At 45.5% G+C, this 17,337-nt stretch overlaps 2 protein-coding genes across 6 annotated transcripts in view; one reads left to right on the forward strand and one right to left on the reverse strand.

Moving 5' to 3' along the window:
• Window positions 1-3,932, forward strand: part of MKLN1 (muskelin 1) — a 106,502-nt gene extending 102,570 nt beyond the window's left edge. For both annotated transcript variants that reach the window (XM_065838136.2, XM_071803539.1), the window contains 2 exons: window positions 625-679; window positions 2,407-3,932. In XM_065838136.2, coding sequence (XP_065694208.1) covers window positions 625-679; window positions 2,407-2,528 — 177 coding nt within the window. In that variant the 3' untranslated portion in view covers window positions 2,529-3,932. The remainder of the gene's footprint in view (window positions 1-624; window positions 680-2,406) is intronic.
• A 9,351-nt stretch (window positions 3,933-13,283) lies between these two features.
• The window catches only part of PODXL (podocalyxin like), a 50,517-nt gene continuing 46,463 nt past the window's right edge, over window positions 13,284-17,337 (reverse strand). For 2 of the 4 annotated variants that reach the window (XM_065837452.2, XM_065837437.2), the window contains one exon: window positions 13,284-16,622. In XM_065837452.2, the coding sequence (XP_065693524.1) occupies window positions 16,431-16,622 (192 nt within the window). In that variant the 3' untranslated portion in view covers window positions 13,284-16,430. Of the gene's footprint in view, window positions 16,626-17,337 lie in introns of all 4 variants that reach the window. The other 2 variants (XM_065837444.2, XM_065837428.2) reach the window with 1 other exon arrangement.

Consider the following 17,337-nt stretch of genomic DNA (forward strand, 5'->3'; position numbering starts at 1 on the left):
CCATCTACCAGTAAGATATGAAGGGAGGATAAAACTCAATGTGCTACTGAAAGTGTTTTTACTCTTGATTCTGATGTTCCCAAGGAAAGAACTATATGTTGTTGTTTTTAGCTTTAACCTTGAGATATGAGCTTCTCTGGCATTTCAGAAAGGTTGTTGGCATTTAAAGCTTTCTGTGTTCAAGAAGTTCATGCTGCGCCGTAGCTGTTACCCTGTTTTCGTACCATCTCACCCTTCCTCGCAGAGACTGTGCCATGTTCACCCCTGGGAATGCTGTTGTGTGGAAGAGGCTCTGCCTTACTCCTGCACTGCGATATATATATAAATATATATATAAAAAACCCCCTGGGTTTCAGGGCTGCTGGTCAAGTGCCTTTCATTGCATTAACACTGCTCTAATTCTAGGAAAAAAACATCCAACTTGCTCTGCCAAAGTGACAAATTTTCTCGCTCCTATGAAAGTGCTGCTGTTATTAATGTGTAATTATAAGGATTGTGCAAAGAAAACCAAAGAGCTCTAAAACCACTTGGACTTCTATGAATCTTTTGGGTTTTTTTTTCCTGTGCACTTAATAACCCTTTTTTTTTGTCTCTTTCTTTGGCCCTCCACCTCCTCTTGTGCAGTTTCAGCTTCTTGCCTCCGCGTTATTTAAGTCTGGCTCGGATTTCACCACTCTTGGTGAGTATTGTGTATCAGAAGAATTACACTAAGTATTTTCCCTCTGATAATTACTGTTAGTTTCTATTGTGTTTCACATTGAATGTTATAGCACATATAAATGGTATAGGCCCTTTTTGGTTTGAGTATGCAAAGTGCCACCACATAGACATTTGAGAGATTATTTATAATGACCAATGTCCAACGCCTTGAGCCCATATTTAAAACCTCTGTCAGTGGTGGTTTTAAATCCATACCTCCCAGGATCATTTTGTGTGTCTTATTACATCTGATGCTTCACTGTTACCTAAATAAACGGGAGCTTTGGTCGGAATAAAGCACCTCCTGTCACGTCTCTTTGGAATCTCACAGCGTGGCTACGGCTCTGTTTGCTGTGATAACTGCAATTCCTGGAGTAGTTTGGTTCGCTCTGTTCTTTGCAGAACTAGTTCTTCGGGCAGAATGTCAAGAGTGAAGAAAACAGTGGCGCATAGGGCTGGAAACAGGAGTTCTGAGCCAAAGCCATAATTTGTTTCACTCTTCTGTCCAGTTAGCTCTTTTAAACGGTGGAGAGATTAATCCTGGGCGAGCTATAGGAAGGCTGTAGGCATAACTTACATTATTGTAATGATGTTTCGTCCTCAAGTTACCGAGCTCTTGCTAATAGCGTGGATGACTTCGGTTGTTGATGGATGTGTAATTCCCAATCTAAGGAAGGAAAAAGCCCCTGCAGTGTCAGCTCTGCTGGATGAGGAAGCTCTTCTGAGCTGGTGTGGTGTTATCTAGTTAATGCTATAAGGTTAATATTTTCAAGGAGGAAAACCCAAGTTGCAGAAAACTTTTTTCCCCCTAGTGTTAAGTGTTCTAGAAGATAAATTAGTTCTTGACACAATATCTAATACTTTATTCTGAGGTTGGCTTTACAGATAGGAAGCATCAAGTGGTGCTTCTAAAAAGAAAACAAAAACCCAAGTCCTCCTTGATTTGATTAACTTGGTTGACTTTGATTAACTGAAGAGTGAGTTCACTGAATTAAAACGCATTCCTTTGAGATAGCAGTGATGGAAGTAATACAAAGCAGAGGAAATCGTTGTACGCCCGCTCTATTGTTCTTACTGTTGGTGGTTTAAGTGTGGGGTTTGGGATTAAACAATGCTGCTGCTGCAGACTAAACCCAACCCTGTCGGGAGGCAGCACTTCACAAAGCCTGGTTCGCAAAGAACCCTTGTGCCAAGATGCTGCTGGGTCCTCCCCTCAAGTCCAGGGATTAAATAGCGACTCTGATTTGGGACTCTTGCCATCAGCAGAGCTTATCTCAAGAAAAACCACAAGTAATACAAGTACCAGTTCTGCTTAAGACAGTGGTGAAGATAACGAGGAAAAGCCTGAGGACGGAAGAAATGAGGCACCAAATAAAAATAGCTCCGCAGATTTTGTTTTCTGGGACATCAGAGCAGGGCCCTGAGGACTCTTGCTTCCCCCATTTCTTCAGGGTTGTCAGTGAGCTTGACAAAAATAATTTGCTTATTACTTTTTATGGCATTTTTGATTGTAATGTTGGTGTGGGGTGACACGATTTCTATGTGTATATGTAAATAGTAGTGGGACGGAGAGCTGGCAGCCCTGTTAGTTGAGGCAGAAGTAGCAAATACTTCTGTCCCAAATGCACAACTGGGATATTCCACAGCTAAACTGAGTGTTTAAAGCACCGAACACTGACTTTCTCTCCCCTTTTCTTCCTCCCCCAGGATTTTCTGATGTTGACCACACATATGCGCAGAGAACTCAGTTGTTTGACACACTGGTCAACTTCTTTCCGGACAACATGACCCCTCCTAAAGGCAACCTGGTAGACCTCATCACGCTGTAACGGAGCAATCACTGGACACGTGGAAGAGGGGAAAAGCATCCATTTTTCAGTATTTTCATTGTTTTTTTTTTTTTACTGCATTGATTGACTGCTGGGAGGAAGTAATATAGTAACCCCTCGGTGTTTGAAAGGGGTTTTATACTTGTATGGTGAATCCCCAAAGCTTTTCCCTTGGAGTAGGTTAATAAAATGCAACTGACGTACTTCTGACTAAATAGATATATTTTTTCTGACTTTGGATTTTGTGTTAGCAAAGGGTGGGGGGAGAGGAAAGAAAAATAAAACCCAATCATATAGTGAGCATTTTTGCCTGGAGGGGACGACTGAGGTTTGTGGGTTGTCCGTAAATAAAGATGATGGGTTTTATGTTGCGTTTTGTGAGAAAGGCGGAGGGGAGGTTGTTCTGTGCTCATTTGTAGCTAGTCATGGTATATTGTTTTATCCTACAACTCCATCCTCAGCAGCTGAGTAACTCCGTGGCAGGACACTGGTAATAGTGATGTACGTGTCTCGATTGTTGTGATCACAATGTGTCATGCGAAGGGGAGCACACGTTCCAAATTTACCCCTCTCCTCGTCCCAGAATCGGGCTGACAGTCGTGTCTTATTGTATCTGATATCTGGTCTAAACGTTAAATACCTAAATGACTTTCTTCCATTCTCTGGAGCCTTCCACTCAGATCCAACAGGCGAGTGGGAACCTCGGAGAAACTACTGGAAAACGGGACCCTTTTCGGGAACGGTTCGGTTTTCGCTGCCGTGGTCGTCCCGTGAGAACCCGGGTAGGTCCTTGCAGAGCCCGGCAGAACTGGGTCTTCCACCGCACGTACACCCGACCTCTGCAACCGGACTCCGCGTTGGGTGTAGGATTTCTGAAGCAGATTGTCTTTGTTTACATGCACCTCCGCTTCTCGTGTGCGTTTGTTGATGTGTAAATGTAAAGAGGATTGCTCTGAACAGCTTGCCTCCTTCCTATATAGTGCAGCTCATTCACTTTTAAATGCATTTGAGACCCACATCTGAATGTGAGGGAGGCCTTTTTAGCATAAATCTCTTTGAAAGCAAGCTGATGCATATATATAGAAAATATATTCCTCGCTGAAAGCCTTCTTTATAAATAAGGTAAGGGCTTGGTGCTGCACTATGAAGTGAAATGAAGGATACGTGTACCCAGCATTAGAAACTTCTCACGTTTGGTGCTGGTGAGGGTTCAGTACAAACTGGCAGATGTAAATATTTATATGAGACTGCAAAGCTTTATGTCCAGAAATGTTCATGCCGATAGGGCATCATTGCTGCACCCGCTGTGGCTACGCGGCTCCTGTTGAACTCGATGGAAGTCTTGTGTGTGCAAAGATGATTTGGACTCTTGAAATAAAGAGTTGGTGAAGTGTCTTTTTCAGAGCTTGAGTGTCTGCTTGCTTTGATTGCGTTGTATTGCCTCTTTATCCTGTTCTTTGTGTGACTTTTGTGGTCCTGCTACCTTAGAAATAAGTTTAAAAACTGATACGAGCATCCATTTGCTTAGGAAGGAACGAGATGTTAGGCTGGGCTTTGCTTTGTCTTCAGGGAGGACTACAAATACAGTGTTTTTTAAGTAACCTGTAACTTGAGAGTGATTAGACATTGTATACTTCAGTGGATGGCAAATCAGATGTCCGTGGAAGAATCCACTCCTTACGTAGAGCAGTAAATGTAATCTGATTAAATAGTTTCTTTGAAGCATCGCTTTTTTTCTTGGCATGGAAAGTTTTACGTCACTGCTGGACTTGACGACCTGTACCTTTGCTGATGCTTCATTAACTAGTGAAAGCAGAGCTTATATGGTATGAATGTAGCTGGTGACGGTGCTATTCCAGGGGAATATTCCAGTTGAGGTGTTGTTTCCATTGGGATGGAACTGAGCAGTTTTAATGCAACCACCCCCTCTAGTACTTAACGTTGTAGTGCTGTTGTGCTCCCTTATCATTAGATCTCATCGCCTATGTTATTCTCCAGCTTCAGTCAGATGATCTAATTGTTTTTTTGTGACTGTTTTCTAATCAACCAAGCTCTTTGTAGACTTTTACACGTCCATCTTTGACAACTACATGTGGGGCTGAACCCAAAAAACACAGCCAGCCTGAGGAGCCCTGGCGAGCAGACAGCAGAAGTTTTAGGAGTGCCCAAAGCTTTGCGAAGGTGCGGTGATTGATTTGTCTTGCAGAAATTAGATCCCAACTCAATGTCCTCCACATCAGGGGTGCATCCAAACCCCCCGACAGCCCGGCTCTGCTTTTTTGTAGCGTGGCTAAGTGACTTGATTTGTCTGAGCGAGGCGAACGTTGCTTCTGCAGGCCTGACAACCCCGGCTAACGAGAGCACTTCAGAATGATCAAATATTGACGTGTCTTTATCCCTAGCACATTGATTTCAGCTCACGCCGAGTACGATCTGTGGATTCCAGCTGGTGATTACAGCAGCAGACACGATTCTGCTCGGCGTGGGGAGAATTTGTTGAGCAGCAGAGGCACCCTGTGGCCAGAGAGGTTAATCCAGAGCGAAGGTTTCTTGTGCCTTTGCCAAGAGTCTTTCCTGGTTCTGAATCCTTAAAACTAGGTGTCAAAATTAAATGGTTTCTTTGCACCGGTGTATGCTGCACTACCCAATTTAAAAACTAATTACAAATTCAGAGCAGCGAAGTAGAAATTTCCTTCCAAATTAAGCCACTTATACAGGGAGAGTTTGAAATTAATTACTTGCAGATCTTTAAACAGACCGGTGATATTCCAGGAAAGCTGTAGATGTGAGCATTACAGAAATACTGAAGTACAAACAGAAAAGAGACCTATTTGGTCTGCAAACAGGCACCTGAAGATGTTTCACAGCACAGTGCTTGCAACATTATAAATGTATAAGCTGTATGTGAGAATTCGAGCTTTACCCTTATTGCTTGCAGGCTGTAGCAGCGACAACTTTTCAGCTTACACAAGACAAACATATTTACCTTTCCCTTGTATTATAAGGTGACTTTGTGTATGGATTTAACGCTACCTAATCTTTGCACTACAATAGTTTATCTCTAAATTATGTGTTAACATGTAAATAAGGTACTGCAGAAGAAAATAACATTACCTGTCAGAGGGACACACTTACGGTGAGTGGGGTCTTTAAAGCCACAGTTACAAGGTGCTAGTATGTTTTTTAAAAGTGTAGGAAGTCAGCATGGGATAAACTTGATACAGACATCAAGAGATCACTATTGATTTAGCTCTTTTAAAATAGAATCCTTTTCAGATCCATGAGCTTGGTTCTTCACTGGTACTGTGCCCTTACAGTAACATTCAGTAGGTCAGATTTGGAAATCATGAAGTTGTACTTTACACTAAGTTTTTTCTATCAAGTGCCACATATTCCTGGAGAAATAAAGCCCTTCAGATTCCATTGTTGGTCACTTGGATTAGGAAGAGTTGAGTTTCTTAATATTTGCCTTACACAACCCCTCGCATCAGTCACAAAGCAGAAGCCCTTTATCCTGAAATCCCTTCTCCAAGCAAGAACTGCTGTCACAATGTGACCTGATGCGTTTTCTTGTGACACATGGCAGAAGGACCTGCTTAAATTGATGATGTTAAAAATAAGGAGACCGTAGCCATTTTTTTACACTTGTTTTCAAGGATCTCATTACTTAATATTGACCTTGAGGGAGATGTAGACTGTGATGCAAAGCAGTTATTAAAATTAGTTGTAATTTTTCATCTTCTGGCTCTTCTACAGATAACATTTGCGATGTATTTATTCCTAAGCATCTCTCTTGCTGAGTATAATGAGGAAGGAGAACTTTGTCTCGGAAAAGTTCAGTTTGCCCTTTCTCTGAACAATGTGTAGGTGTAAATTAGGTTGAGTACCCAGTTATGTAAATAAATGTTCCAGGATTTGGTACATCAAGCTGGAGGTTCCTACCGCAAAGATCAATTAGCAAAATCACGCTCTCATTTTGGAGAATGAATCTGTGAAGACCCAATTAGAAAGACTTTTTCAAAGGTATTTTACCTCGTGCAGTAGCAACTGGAGTGGAATTAGGAAACTTTCCTAAAGAGCATACAGTGAAGATTGTACTGAAATAAGGACGCAGTGACAGGCTTAAATGAAATAGATGAAAGTTTTTCATCACTGATTTTATTAACCTGGCTTGAAAATGTGATGACTGAGGAGTCAGAAAGCAAATTAATCAGGGCACCCTGTTTGTATGAGGGCAGGGACTTTGCTGGTGGTGAGAGATCGTGATAACTTCATCTATTTGTTTAATTAGCAGGGTCTCCGTTAGCTATTTCTCCTTCCAAAGCAGAGCAGTGACTCTGGAGGAGTGTTTTCCATAGGGCTTTACAGCTTATTTCCAAATCGCTTTCCTGATGTGTGAAAATCTGTAGAAGGGACTTTGTCACAAAGTTGAGTGTTGACCTTGCCCACCTGTGCTGGGGAGGGATAAACTCAGAGCAGTGTCCTGAGAAACCCTTAAAACTTGTTTGCTCTAGCAAAAATCAGCATTAATGCCGCTTGTTTCAAACGCAGGAGGGTGGCAGGTAGCTGTAGCTCTAATTCTATTAATTCACTTACCTCCTATATTGAGAAGGAAATACTTTTATAGAGCTTATTGAATGAAACTTATAGCTCTGTCAACCTTAAACTTGAATACTCCTCCATCTCCGTACATGCAGTAATTCTATGGATATAATGCTGTGCTCCTTCTGGGGAGAACAGCAAAACTTGTTAGATCCTTTTCCATTGGGTACCTTTGTTTTCAGAAGTGGAAAAATGTCTTGTGAAACCTCGAGTCGCAGCGTATGCTTTGAATTTTCGCTTATTAGCTGTGGTTGGCTCAGAGTTCAGGAATGTTTGGCTGTTGTCAAGTGAAGTCCTGACAGTTAAAGCAATTTATGTGTGTCTCTGGAAGTACTCTTGTTGTTTTATAGCTGTAGTTATTACAGAAACAGAGGTGGCCCCAGTTTAAATATACATATATATATATATATTGCTGTTCCGATTAGGGGAAAAATTGTAGAAATTCTGAGCTTAACCAGTTTTAATAAGTACACATGAGAATTTGGAGGCTTATTTTGTGAGAGTCTAAGAATAACTATATGACTTGATATAGATGGATAGTAGTACATAAGCTGTATATATTGATGAAATGTAAATGTTCTGTCAGAAGCTTGTTAGTGTATCTAAACACCCTGGGTATGGTAGAGCTGATCATATCCTGTCATGGAAAAGGTTGTGCTGGGAATTATTCAAGTTGTGGTCATGGCTTATAGGCAAAACCCCTGTTTTACTGAAAGCTTCTATTATAATGAAAAGTTGGCGTGGAAAAAAATAGGTTTGCTGTACTGGAACTGTGATAATAGTACATGGCTCAGCACTTGGATAAATTGACTCCAGATGTTTGGGTTTTTTAATCTTAAGGCAGTGGATCCCAGTGCAGTTTGAGTGGAAACCAGTTAATGAGCCTCTTATTGCCGTTTGGGAGTCGCACAAGAAAATGTCCCAGTTGGTGCCAGCAGGTACAATTCTGGTGTTCCTGGCAGAGGTCAAAAACTGGATGGATTTTTGGCTTATCCACGTGTGCTTTGGTTCTATATGTAAAGCTCTGAATAACATAGTGGTTGCGGGAGCTGTATATAAATATGGCTGAGGTATAGAGGTCTGCAAGGCAAGCACAGATCCTAAAGGTAACATATGGCTTCCTTCTCCTTTACTTTTATATATTTGAACACGATTTGTTGGTGATGATCTCCACATACTTGCTGTGACTCAAATTTGCTGCTTTGCTCCCAAATACCTACAGCCACAGACTTGCTTAAATCTGCTGCCAGTGCTTCGCTTCAGTACCACGACATCTTAATTCATACTGGGTGCAGACAGAGGTCCGCGTTGCCTTGGCTTCCAGCCGTTTGCTGTACGTCAGCGCAGCTTTTACTGCCGGCCTGGAGACTGTAGGTGTTTGAGTGCTGTCAGAAATCAGTTGACCCTGTTCAGCTCTAGTGTGGCATCGCTGTTCGTTCCTGGGAAAGGCAGCGCGAGTGAAGAGCTCAAAACCAGCTCTACCAGGTTAGATTTGTAGTTTTACGACTAATTTGAAGGGAAATACTATCACTAGCGTGTATGCTGTCCAGCATGATGATCAGGGCATGGTCCCTTGAGTATTCCCCCATTTATTCTGTTTTTTCCTCTCTTCACTGCTATTAAAACGCTGCGCCTTCACACTTCCCTTGGTTTAACAGAGGGAAGAATTACAGGTTAGAGCTGTGTGGTGCTTACGAGGCATCAGTTTCCCCATGTTGTGTTATGTAGTCCAGTTGCTTCCTTTGCAAAACTGCCTCTGAAACAAGCAGGGAGGATCCTCGTGATTTATGTTCTTCTCCCCAAGGGCTGTTCTTCCTCCAGGGTGAGGACAGGGAAGCGTGGGAGCATTGATGTAGCGCTGCAGCATAAACCTATTTATGACTTGTATCCCTCCATGACCACGCTCAGGGCTGTGCTGAATCTTCCCTTGTGTCTCAGCAGGGTTTATTTTACGTGGCACCCCGACTGTGGTTGACAGGAGATGACCAACTCTCAAGTTCACTTAAGTCACAGAATCCCAGAATGTCAGGGGTTGGAAGGGCCCTGGAAAGCTCATCCAGTGCAATCCCCCCATGGAGCAGGAACACCCAGCTGAGGTTCCACAGGAAGGTGTCCAGGCGGGTTTGAATGTCTGCAGAGAAGGAGACTCCACAACCTCCCTGGGCAGCCTGGGCCAGGCTCTGACACCCTCACTGAGAAGAAGTTTCTTCTCAAATTGAAGTGGAACCTTTTCTGTTCCAGTTTGTACCCATTACCGCTTCTCTTGTCAGTGGTTGTCACTGAGAAGAACCTGGCTCCATCCTCCTGACACTCACCCTTTACATATTTATAAACATTAGTGAGGTCACCCCCAGTCTCCTCTTCTCCAGCTCCAGAGCCCCAGCTCCCTCAGCCTTTCCTCACACGGGAGATGCTCCACTCCCTTCAGCATCTTTGTTGCCCTGCGCTGGACTCTCTCCAGCAGTTCCCTGTCCTTCTGGAACTGAGGGGCCACAACTGGACACAATATTCCAGGTGTGGTCTCCCCAGGGCAGAGCAGAGGGGCAGGAGAACCTCTAATAATAATAGTCCGAGGTTTCTGCCACCTGCTTTCATAATCCAGTGCAGGCAAACAGCTCGTAATTGTGGTGTTTGGTTTGTTTCTGCAATGTAGCAAGGCAGAGGGAAGAGAAACAGACTTGGGGGTAATGTGGTGTGTTTAAGGAGCGATCTGTCTTCATGGAAGGGCTTTGAAGACTTAACAACTAGGTCTGCTATTTAAAGCTGATTTTTTATTTTCACGCAAGCTGAATTATCTGGCTCTTTTTTTAAATAGAAGTGATGTAAGACCAGGATCTTCCAGTCCTTGGAGCTTCACCTTGAGCGCTGACCCTCTCCACCCCCAAAAGACACCAGAGAGAGTAATACAATTCTTTTTCTCCTTCCCAGTCCCTCTGCAGCGATTGCTGGGCTTCAAAATTACTCAAGCATACTGGAGTTTGTGCAGCACAATCAGCTATCAGACCGGGTCTGGCAGCCTTAAGAGGCTGTTAAAACCTGGAAGTGTTCTGAGCTTTTTGATGAAAGCTGCTGGTGAGATTAAGGGAGATTAGCTGCTTTTTAATTAATAGGATGGTGGGAAGGCTAGAGCACAACAGTGGTTCCAGTGGTTGTGGTCTTCTCCACGTCCCAAATACTGATGGGCAGGATTTTCTCCCCTATGATGAGAAAATACACTTTAAATATCCTGACTTTGTAAGTAGCTGCCCAAGGGATTCAATCAATTACTTTGTGTTTCACTGTACAGAACAATGCTGCAGTGTGTGAAAAGTGATCTTATTTTTGAAGTCTTGACAAAAGCCTCAGCTCTTAAAAGAGGAGAATGATGGTTTTTATCAGCCTGAACCTTCTCAGGTGCAAGTCAACGACTTCACTGCGCATAGTCCAGCCTGAGCATCGGCTGATCCTTCTCCCTCTGCTTGCCCTGCAGTGATTTGTGTTATTCAGAATGTGACAGCCTGATTTCCTTCCCCAAGCAGTGCAGAGAAATACGGCCCTGGAGAAGACTTCTATCTGAGCATGGAGGAGATACCTCTTGTGCTGCTGACTCGTTTTCCCCTCACATCTGCTGTGGAAACTGCTAAAGCCAAGCAGCAGAGGCTGAATATTCCTTCATCTCTTCCTCATCATTCGCATCCTTCCTCCCCCCTCTCTCCTTCCTGTAGATGTTTTGATGTGCAAAACACTTCTCACTTCAGAAACTGCTGTGCTGGGTAGTGGAAAAGAAAACAACGCCCTGGTTATTAGTAGCTGTTGCTATTTATTAAAGCTGTATTTTCTGCTGTGTCTTCCAGCAGACCCTCCTCCACAGCAGGAAATGAGGGGATGACCGAAAGCAAGAGAAAAGAGCTGAATTATACAAACAAATGTGTTTATGGGACTCTTGAAGGCCCTGAACCTTGCAGACCACTTTGCTTAGGGCAGAAAATCAAAGCTCGTAGGCTCATTCTCGGTTGATGCGAGACAACTTTCCTCTCTCTGTGGGCTGGTGGTCTCTTGCATCTTGTACATTTAGATGCTGAGGTGCAACCCGCCTCATTTTAGAAGGATCAAGTCTTGGTGAACATCTTCTCTTTGACCGTTGTACTTTCAAACTGCTGAAACAGGCTCACTCCTCTCGATGCATTGATGTTGTGGGGTTAAACAGCGCTGGGCTGGCCGGACACCATCACCTGCTTAGGGATGCTTTTTCAAGCTGTTTCTTCGAGCTGTTGCCTCTACTCTTAGCATAGCACTACACAGAGTGGTGGTTTCTTTGTCTGGACCTTCCGTGTTCATTATCTTGTCCTCTACACCCTCATGTGGTCCCCAAACACCTTTGTATGCCTGGAGCTGTGACTGTCCCCTCCCTGTCCAGGATTTGACCCTTTTTGATTCTGTTTGAGCATCCAACTTAAAGCATTTGCATCTCTACAGCAACCCCGCGGACTCTGGTGTCCCTCTGATTTCCCTTTGGTGTCTGTCCTGCAGTTGTTGTCTCGGATGCTTGACCACAGGAAAGCTGAACCCGGAGGTGCAGACAGTCCTGAGCTGGAATGAGTGTCTGGGGGGTGATGAACACTGGGAACATCACATGTGTTTTAATAAGCAAGTTGAATATTGACTGGTCCTATGTTGAACCCATGGTGGTCACAGGCATCGCTCCTGGACACTGGTGATTTCCACATCCTACCCTTTTCTTTATCACTAAACGAATGATGTTTGTTCAGTCTGGAGTGCTGATTTTATTCCTTGGCATAAATAATCTTTGATAATTTCTGGGTTAATATGTAAGCCCCATGCTGTATATAAATGAGTGAAATGAGGAATATCTACAAATGTTGTATGTAATGTACATAAGGAGAGAATGTATTTTGTTCATTTTTTTTCTTAATAAAAATGTATATGCTAGCAAGAGTGTCTATTTAAGGTCTGTTCATTCTAACATTATTTGCTTCTGAGGATTGGAAAGCTGTTTGTGGAGGTCTCATAGCAGTGGTGCAGGAACCGTGGACACGTTGGTGTGTTGTGTCCGCTCTGCAGAACAGCTGAGAAAATACCCTGCTCCCCAACATCAGTGACAGGCTGGGCCCATAAATCCAGCGTGTGCTGAGCAGCGGCAAAAACTTCTACTGGGGAGGAACACAGATTAGTGCAAAACACCAACTTTAAGAGTTTAAGAAGGACAAGGGATTGCTGGAGGAGTCCAGTGGTGGCTATGAAGATGAGGAAGGATCTGGAACATCTTTGTGATGAGGAGAGACTGAGAGAGCTGGGGCTGTTGAGCTGGAGAAGAGAAGCTGAGAGGGGATCTCATCAATGGTTATAAATATCTCCAGGGTGGGTGTCAGAGGATGGACCAGACTCTGTTCAGTGGTGCCCAGCGACAGGATGAGGGGCAATGGGCACAGACTGAAGCACAGGAGGTTCCATCTGAACATGAGGAGAAACTTCTTTCCTTTGAGGTGCCAGAGCCTGGCCCAGGCTGCCCAGAGAGGCTGTGGAGTCTCCTTCTCTGAGCCATTCAAACCCACCTGGACACCTTCCTGTGTGATCTGCTCTGGTGACCCTGCGTTAGCAGGTGGGTTGGACTGGATGATCTCCAGAGGTCCCTTCCAACCACAACAATCATGTGATTCTTTAACTTCTAATATTTAAATCAAACCAAATGGTTTTGGGTGGGTTTGTGTGTGTGTGGTGTTTGCTTTTCCCTGCTTTCCATAAGTGGAAACTTAACCTGGAACAAAATTGTTTATTTTGGGCACTTGAGGGCAAATGGAGCTGCCGAGCTGCCCACGCTGCTGCTGCTCCTGCCCCCTCTCCTCAGGGTGGTTTGACTTTGGGGTGTGAGGTTTGATGAGGGTGGTGAGAGCCTGGCCCAGGTTGCCCAGAGAGGTGGTGGATGAACCATCCCTGGAGACATCCCAGGCCAGGCTGGACGGGGCTCTGAGCAACCTGAGCTGGTGAAGATGTCCCTGCTCATGGCAGCGGTGGCACTGGGTAAGCTTGAATGGTCCCATCCAACCCAAACTATTCTATGATAACCAGATTAACATCTACATAAGGGATGGTTGTGTCTCTTGAGCACAAGCTCTGCTCCTCCCACCCCTTTTTCACTCAACCAAGAAACAAGCCTTTTACATAAGAATGTTTATTGACAGAAATACATGATGCTTTCAAAATATATTTGTAGGAAAATGCAAGAATAATCTCTACAATCCAATTCCTCAGTAAATTCCAGTGTAAATCAGACTCCTGTCCCCGTGAGAGATGCTGCTATACAGTACGTAAGAGCTCTACTATATGTGCAAGGTTCAACGGGTTGGAAATAGGAAATTAAGTTCTCCTTCAGTCCCTTATGGATTATGTACGTTTTCTGTAGGCAACAGTTGCAGTATCAACCTCATCAGCTGGGTCACGGCACTGTGAGCGGGAGATAAATGGTCCTGAAGTATTTATTTACACATTCCTCGCGAATCTGAAAATAGAAAAGTCTCTTGCAAGGACATCTGAGCTGCTTGCGAAACTCTCCCCAAAAGGTAAGAGCAATAATCTCTTTGTACAACGTGTGTTAAAGCTGTTTTGGGGGAGAAAAAGAGGAGCGTGGGGAAGGGAAGAGGAGCAGGGAGGGAGGAAATGCCTGGGTAGAATCTTATTTATTATTATTATTTTTAGTCTAACAATTATGGCTACAGTCTACAAAGGGAAAGGTTAAGGCCAAAGATGCTCATCACTGCATTTCCTACCTGATTTTTGTTTTTTTGCACAAAGAATGTTCTCAACATAAAAAAAAGGTACTTTTTTTTTCTTTTTCTTTTTCCATGGAAATAGTTCTTTAAATAGGGGAAGGAAAATCTACTATAAAATATTAGTGGTTTAAAAATATGGTGTCTGGAAAAATAAATAAATGTACAATTCCTATTCAAATATAAATCACTATAAGCACTTGCCGAGCAGTTGATATCTTCACTGGTCTCTGCTCGCGAAGGTTTAAGGTGGCTTGATCTCAAGCCTTCGCAGGGTTCTCTTGGAAAGTCTTTGGACCTGGTTTGTTAAAGCACTTTGGCATCTCTTCGCTGGGAAGGGGGATCTGAGGCACGTGCCGAACACCCGGCTGCCTGGAGATGCTCTGCTCAACCAAAACTGCCCCGTGTTTTCACCACGTTTCCACCAAGGACAGAAACACGAGGCCGCTGACCCGCTCTTTGTCTCTTGGGATCGCTGGGAAGCAAATGCGCTCATGCAACAAATTGCAAACGCCGAGACGGGTTCTTCGAGCCTTGCTGCGGTGTCAAAGAGCTGAACGTGATGCTGCCGGAGCGGGGAGAAATCTGTGGCGCGGGGTTATCTTGGTGTTGAGTTTTGATCCCCTACCAGACCGGCCTTTAGCTTTTTCTATCTTTATTCTTTTTTTTCCCTCTATTTTTAATTCCACCCCCCGTCCCCTCCAAAATGACTTCCCCGTAGTGCAAGTGCACAGGTAAGTGAGGTGTGCTGAATACATCGCTAATGAATAGCAGGAATATTTACATATACAAAAATATATAGGTCTGAACGCTCCGAACTCTGCCCTTCGGTGCCGGAGAGAAGGGACAAGAGCAAGTCCCTTGGAGAAGACACATCTGCCAGCTTCTGGAAACCACCCCGACCTTCTCCTTTGTGATACTGCGGATCGACTCGACCTGGGTTTCTCCACCTGGACCACCATGGGCTGGGAGATGCACTTGCCCAAAAAACCTTATAGCCCTCTTATTTCACGTGCTGGAGGACACAACCCTGCTCTGATCCCTGCCTAACAGGGCTGAGCTGCTTCACCAGAGCCGGAGCAAAGGTTTTGAAACTCTCCCCATCCTTTCAGAGCTGTTTAAGCGCTGCGATGGGGAGTAGAAAATCAGAAAAGGCCTCAGTCCACCCACTTTCTGCTCCTGCATATCTTTCCCCCCACCCCGTCCCGCTCTGATTTACAGCAAAGGGAGACCTGGACAAGAGATTGAGGGCTGCAGGGTGAAGCTTGGTCCCAGCTTTACTGCTGAGCTGGAATTATCTTTGCAGGCCTCTACTGTCCTCCCTGCTTTTGAAGAAAAGCTTGAGGATGTAGACTGAGCTTATAAACCTCAGGAGGAGGAAACACCAAGGGCTGTACCGATGGAAAACCCTGAATACCACCGAGCTACCTGGCTCGTGCTTCTGCTGCTCACGCGGGAAAACGTAACCACAAAAATCACAAACCATCACAACACACGTAACCCGCGGTCTCGGGAGAAGGATGGACGTGGGCCATGAGATGCTGCTGCGTAATCACTGGAAGGCAATTAACGCTTCTGCAGGGAAATGCAGCGGCAGAGCTGGTCTGCGCTGGAGTTTCTCCCCAACCTCATGCCTGGGTTGGTGAGCAGGCATCGCTCTCGGTCTCATTAAACCCTTCCTAGGAGGGATGATCTCAAGAAACGGCTCCTTTTGCTCTCCCTCCGCTTTTCATCAAGACAAGAAGCTTCTGCACCTCTCCTGGACTCCAACTGGGTGCAGGATCCGTCCTGCAGCCCTTTTTGGTGCAGCGGTCCAGGACCGAGCATCCCTGGGCACCGCTGCATCCCATCCAGCCGAGTCCGGCTGCGTTCGTCTGCCTGCGGCACAATGCGGGGGCTCTTGTGCGTTTTAGCCGGCCCTTTATGGGGAGAGGATGGCGATGGGATTAAAAAGGAACAGGCTGTTCCAGTTTTTCCTGCTCGATACCTGGGCGTTTCGTGTCGGGGAGGGCAGAGCGATGACTAAACCGTGTGGGCTAGAGGATTTTTCTAGCTCTAATTGCCAGGTGCTGGTTTGCTGTTGGGAGTTCTGTGCTCCCTCTCTAATCCTATTTACTTTGTTTATATTTTTTAAATTTTTTGAGTTGCTCAGTAGCTGGAGGCTGCGGTTAGACACAGAATGAGGGGGGACACGTTGGCAGGAGACACCCCATTCACCTGAAGCTGGTCAGGTCTGGTGTGGTAGGTCCTGCTGAGCACCCATGGGTGATGGAGGATGCTCATCCAGATGCGGCGACCACAGTGGCTCGTGTTGGTGAAACATCCCAGAGGTGTCTTCTCATGTCCCTCCTTCCATCCTGCACCCCATGTGTTGGCACAAGGGACCATGATTAGTTCATTAAGGGAATTTTGGGGGGGGGGGTCTCTTGGGAATTTTGTTTTGGAGTTGTGTGTGTGTGTAGGGATTGTGGTGTGGGTTTTTCTTTTTGGGGGGCGAGGGGAGGTGGTCGTTTTTTGCTTAATCGAGTCCTGTATCCTATAAATGCGTGTCCTCCTCTTCCTCCAGGTCCTCCTTCATGAGCGTGTCGAGAGGAACGATCCAGCTGTCCCCCAGCTCACCATTGAGGTTCACCTTCTTCTCCTGCATTTCGGAGGAGGTCTCCATCACCTCCAGCGTGGGGTTGTCGTGGTAGCCGTTCTCCATGGTCTGCAGCTCCTCGGTCAGGCGCTGCTGAGAGGAAAGAAAACCCAGAAACACCCCCCCCGGGTGAAAAACAGCTTGGTCATGCTGTACGTGCCACCTCGGGGCTGTCACCTCCCAGCCAGCCACGGCCACTGCCCCGCATAGATGTATGTTATATATAGAGACTTTCACGGTGGGTTTAAGGCTGGGGGCTGCAGTCAGCGCCAGCACAGCGAGGGGATAGCGTGGAGCTGGCAAGAGAGAGACTCTGCTGATGGTGGCAGGGAGGAAAGAACAGCCAGAGATGCACAGAAAACCTCCAGGAGCAGCTGCCAGCTCTATCCAGGTCCCCCCGGACCTCGGGAAGAGGCTGAGCATCACTGCTGTACCCTCACCCTGAATCCCAACCCCACCTCCCCAGCTTCACTCCACTCCTCCCCTTCCTGCCCCCCTGTCCCTTTTTAGTTGCTTTATCGTTACTCTCCCCCTTGACCCAGGGGCAGCTCCCACCTCGCAGTTGCTACCGGCCCATTTTCCTCTCTGTAAGCGTCATCCTGGAGTCCTATTCTGAAGCTTGTGGTGGAAACCAGGCGGGGAAAGAACAGCCCTTCCTACTCCTTTCCCTTGGGCCGTGCGTGGTTTTGGCTGATTCACGGATGAATCAGGTGCTGCATCACCCTGGTCCCTCCATACGTGGTGCTTCAGGCTCTGACCCAGCCCTTGGCAGACCCCCCCATCCCAATTTTGCATTCACCACGGT

The sequence above is a fragment of the Patagioenas fasciata genome, chromosome 1 (genome assembly GCF_037038585.1).
Source record: "Patagioenas fasciata isolate bPatFas1 chromosome 1, bPatFas1.hap1, whole genome shotgun sequence".
In the NCBI taxonomy this organism is placed as follows: Eukaryota; Metazoa; Chordata; class Aves; order Columbiformes; family Columbidae; genus Patagioenas; species Patagioenas fasciata.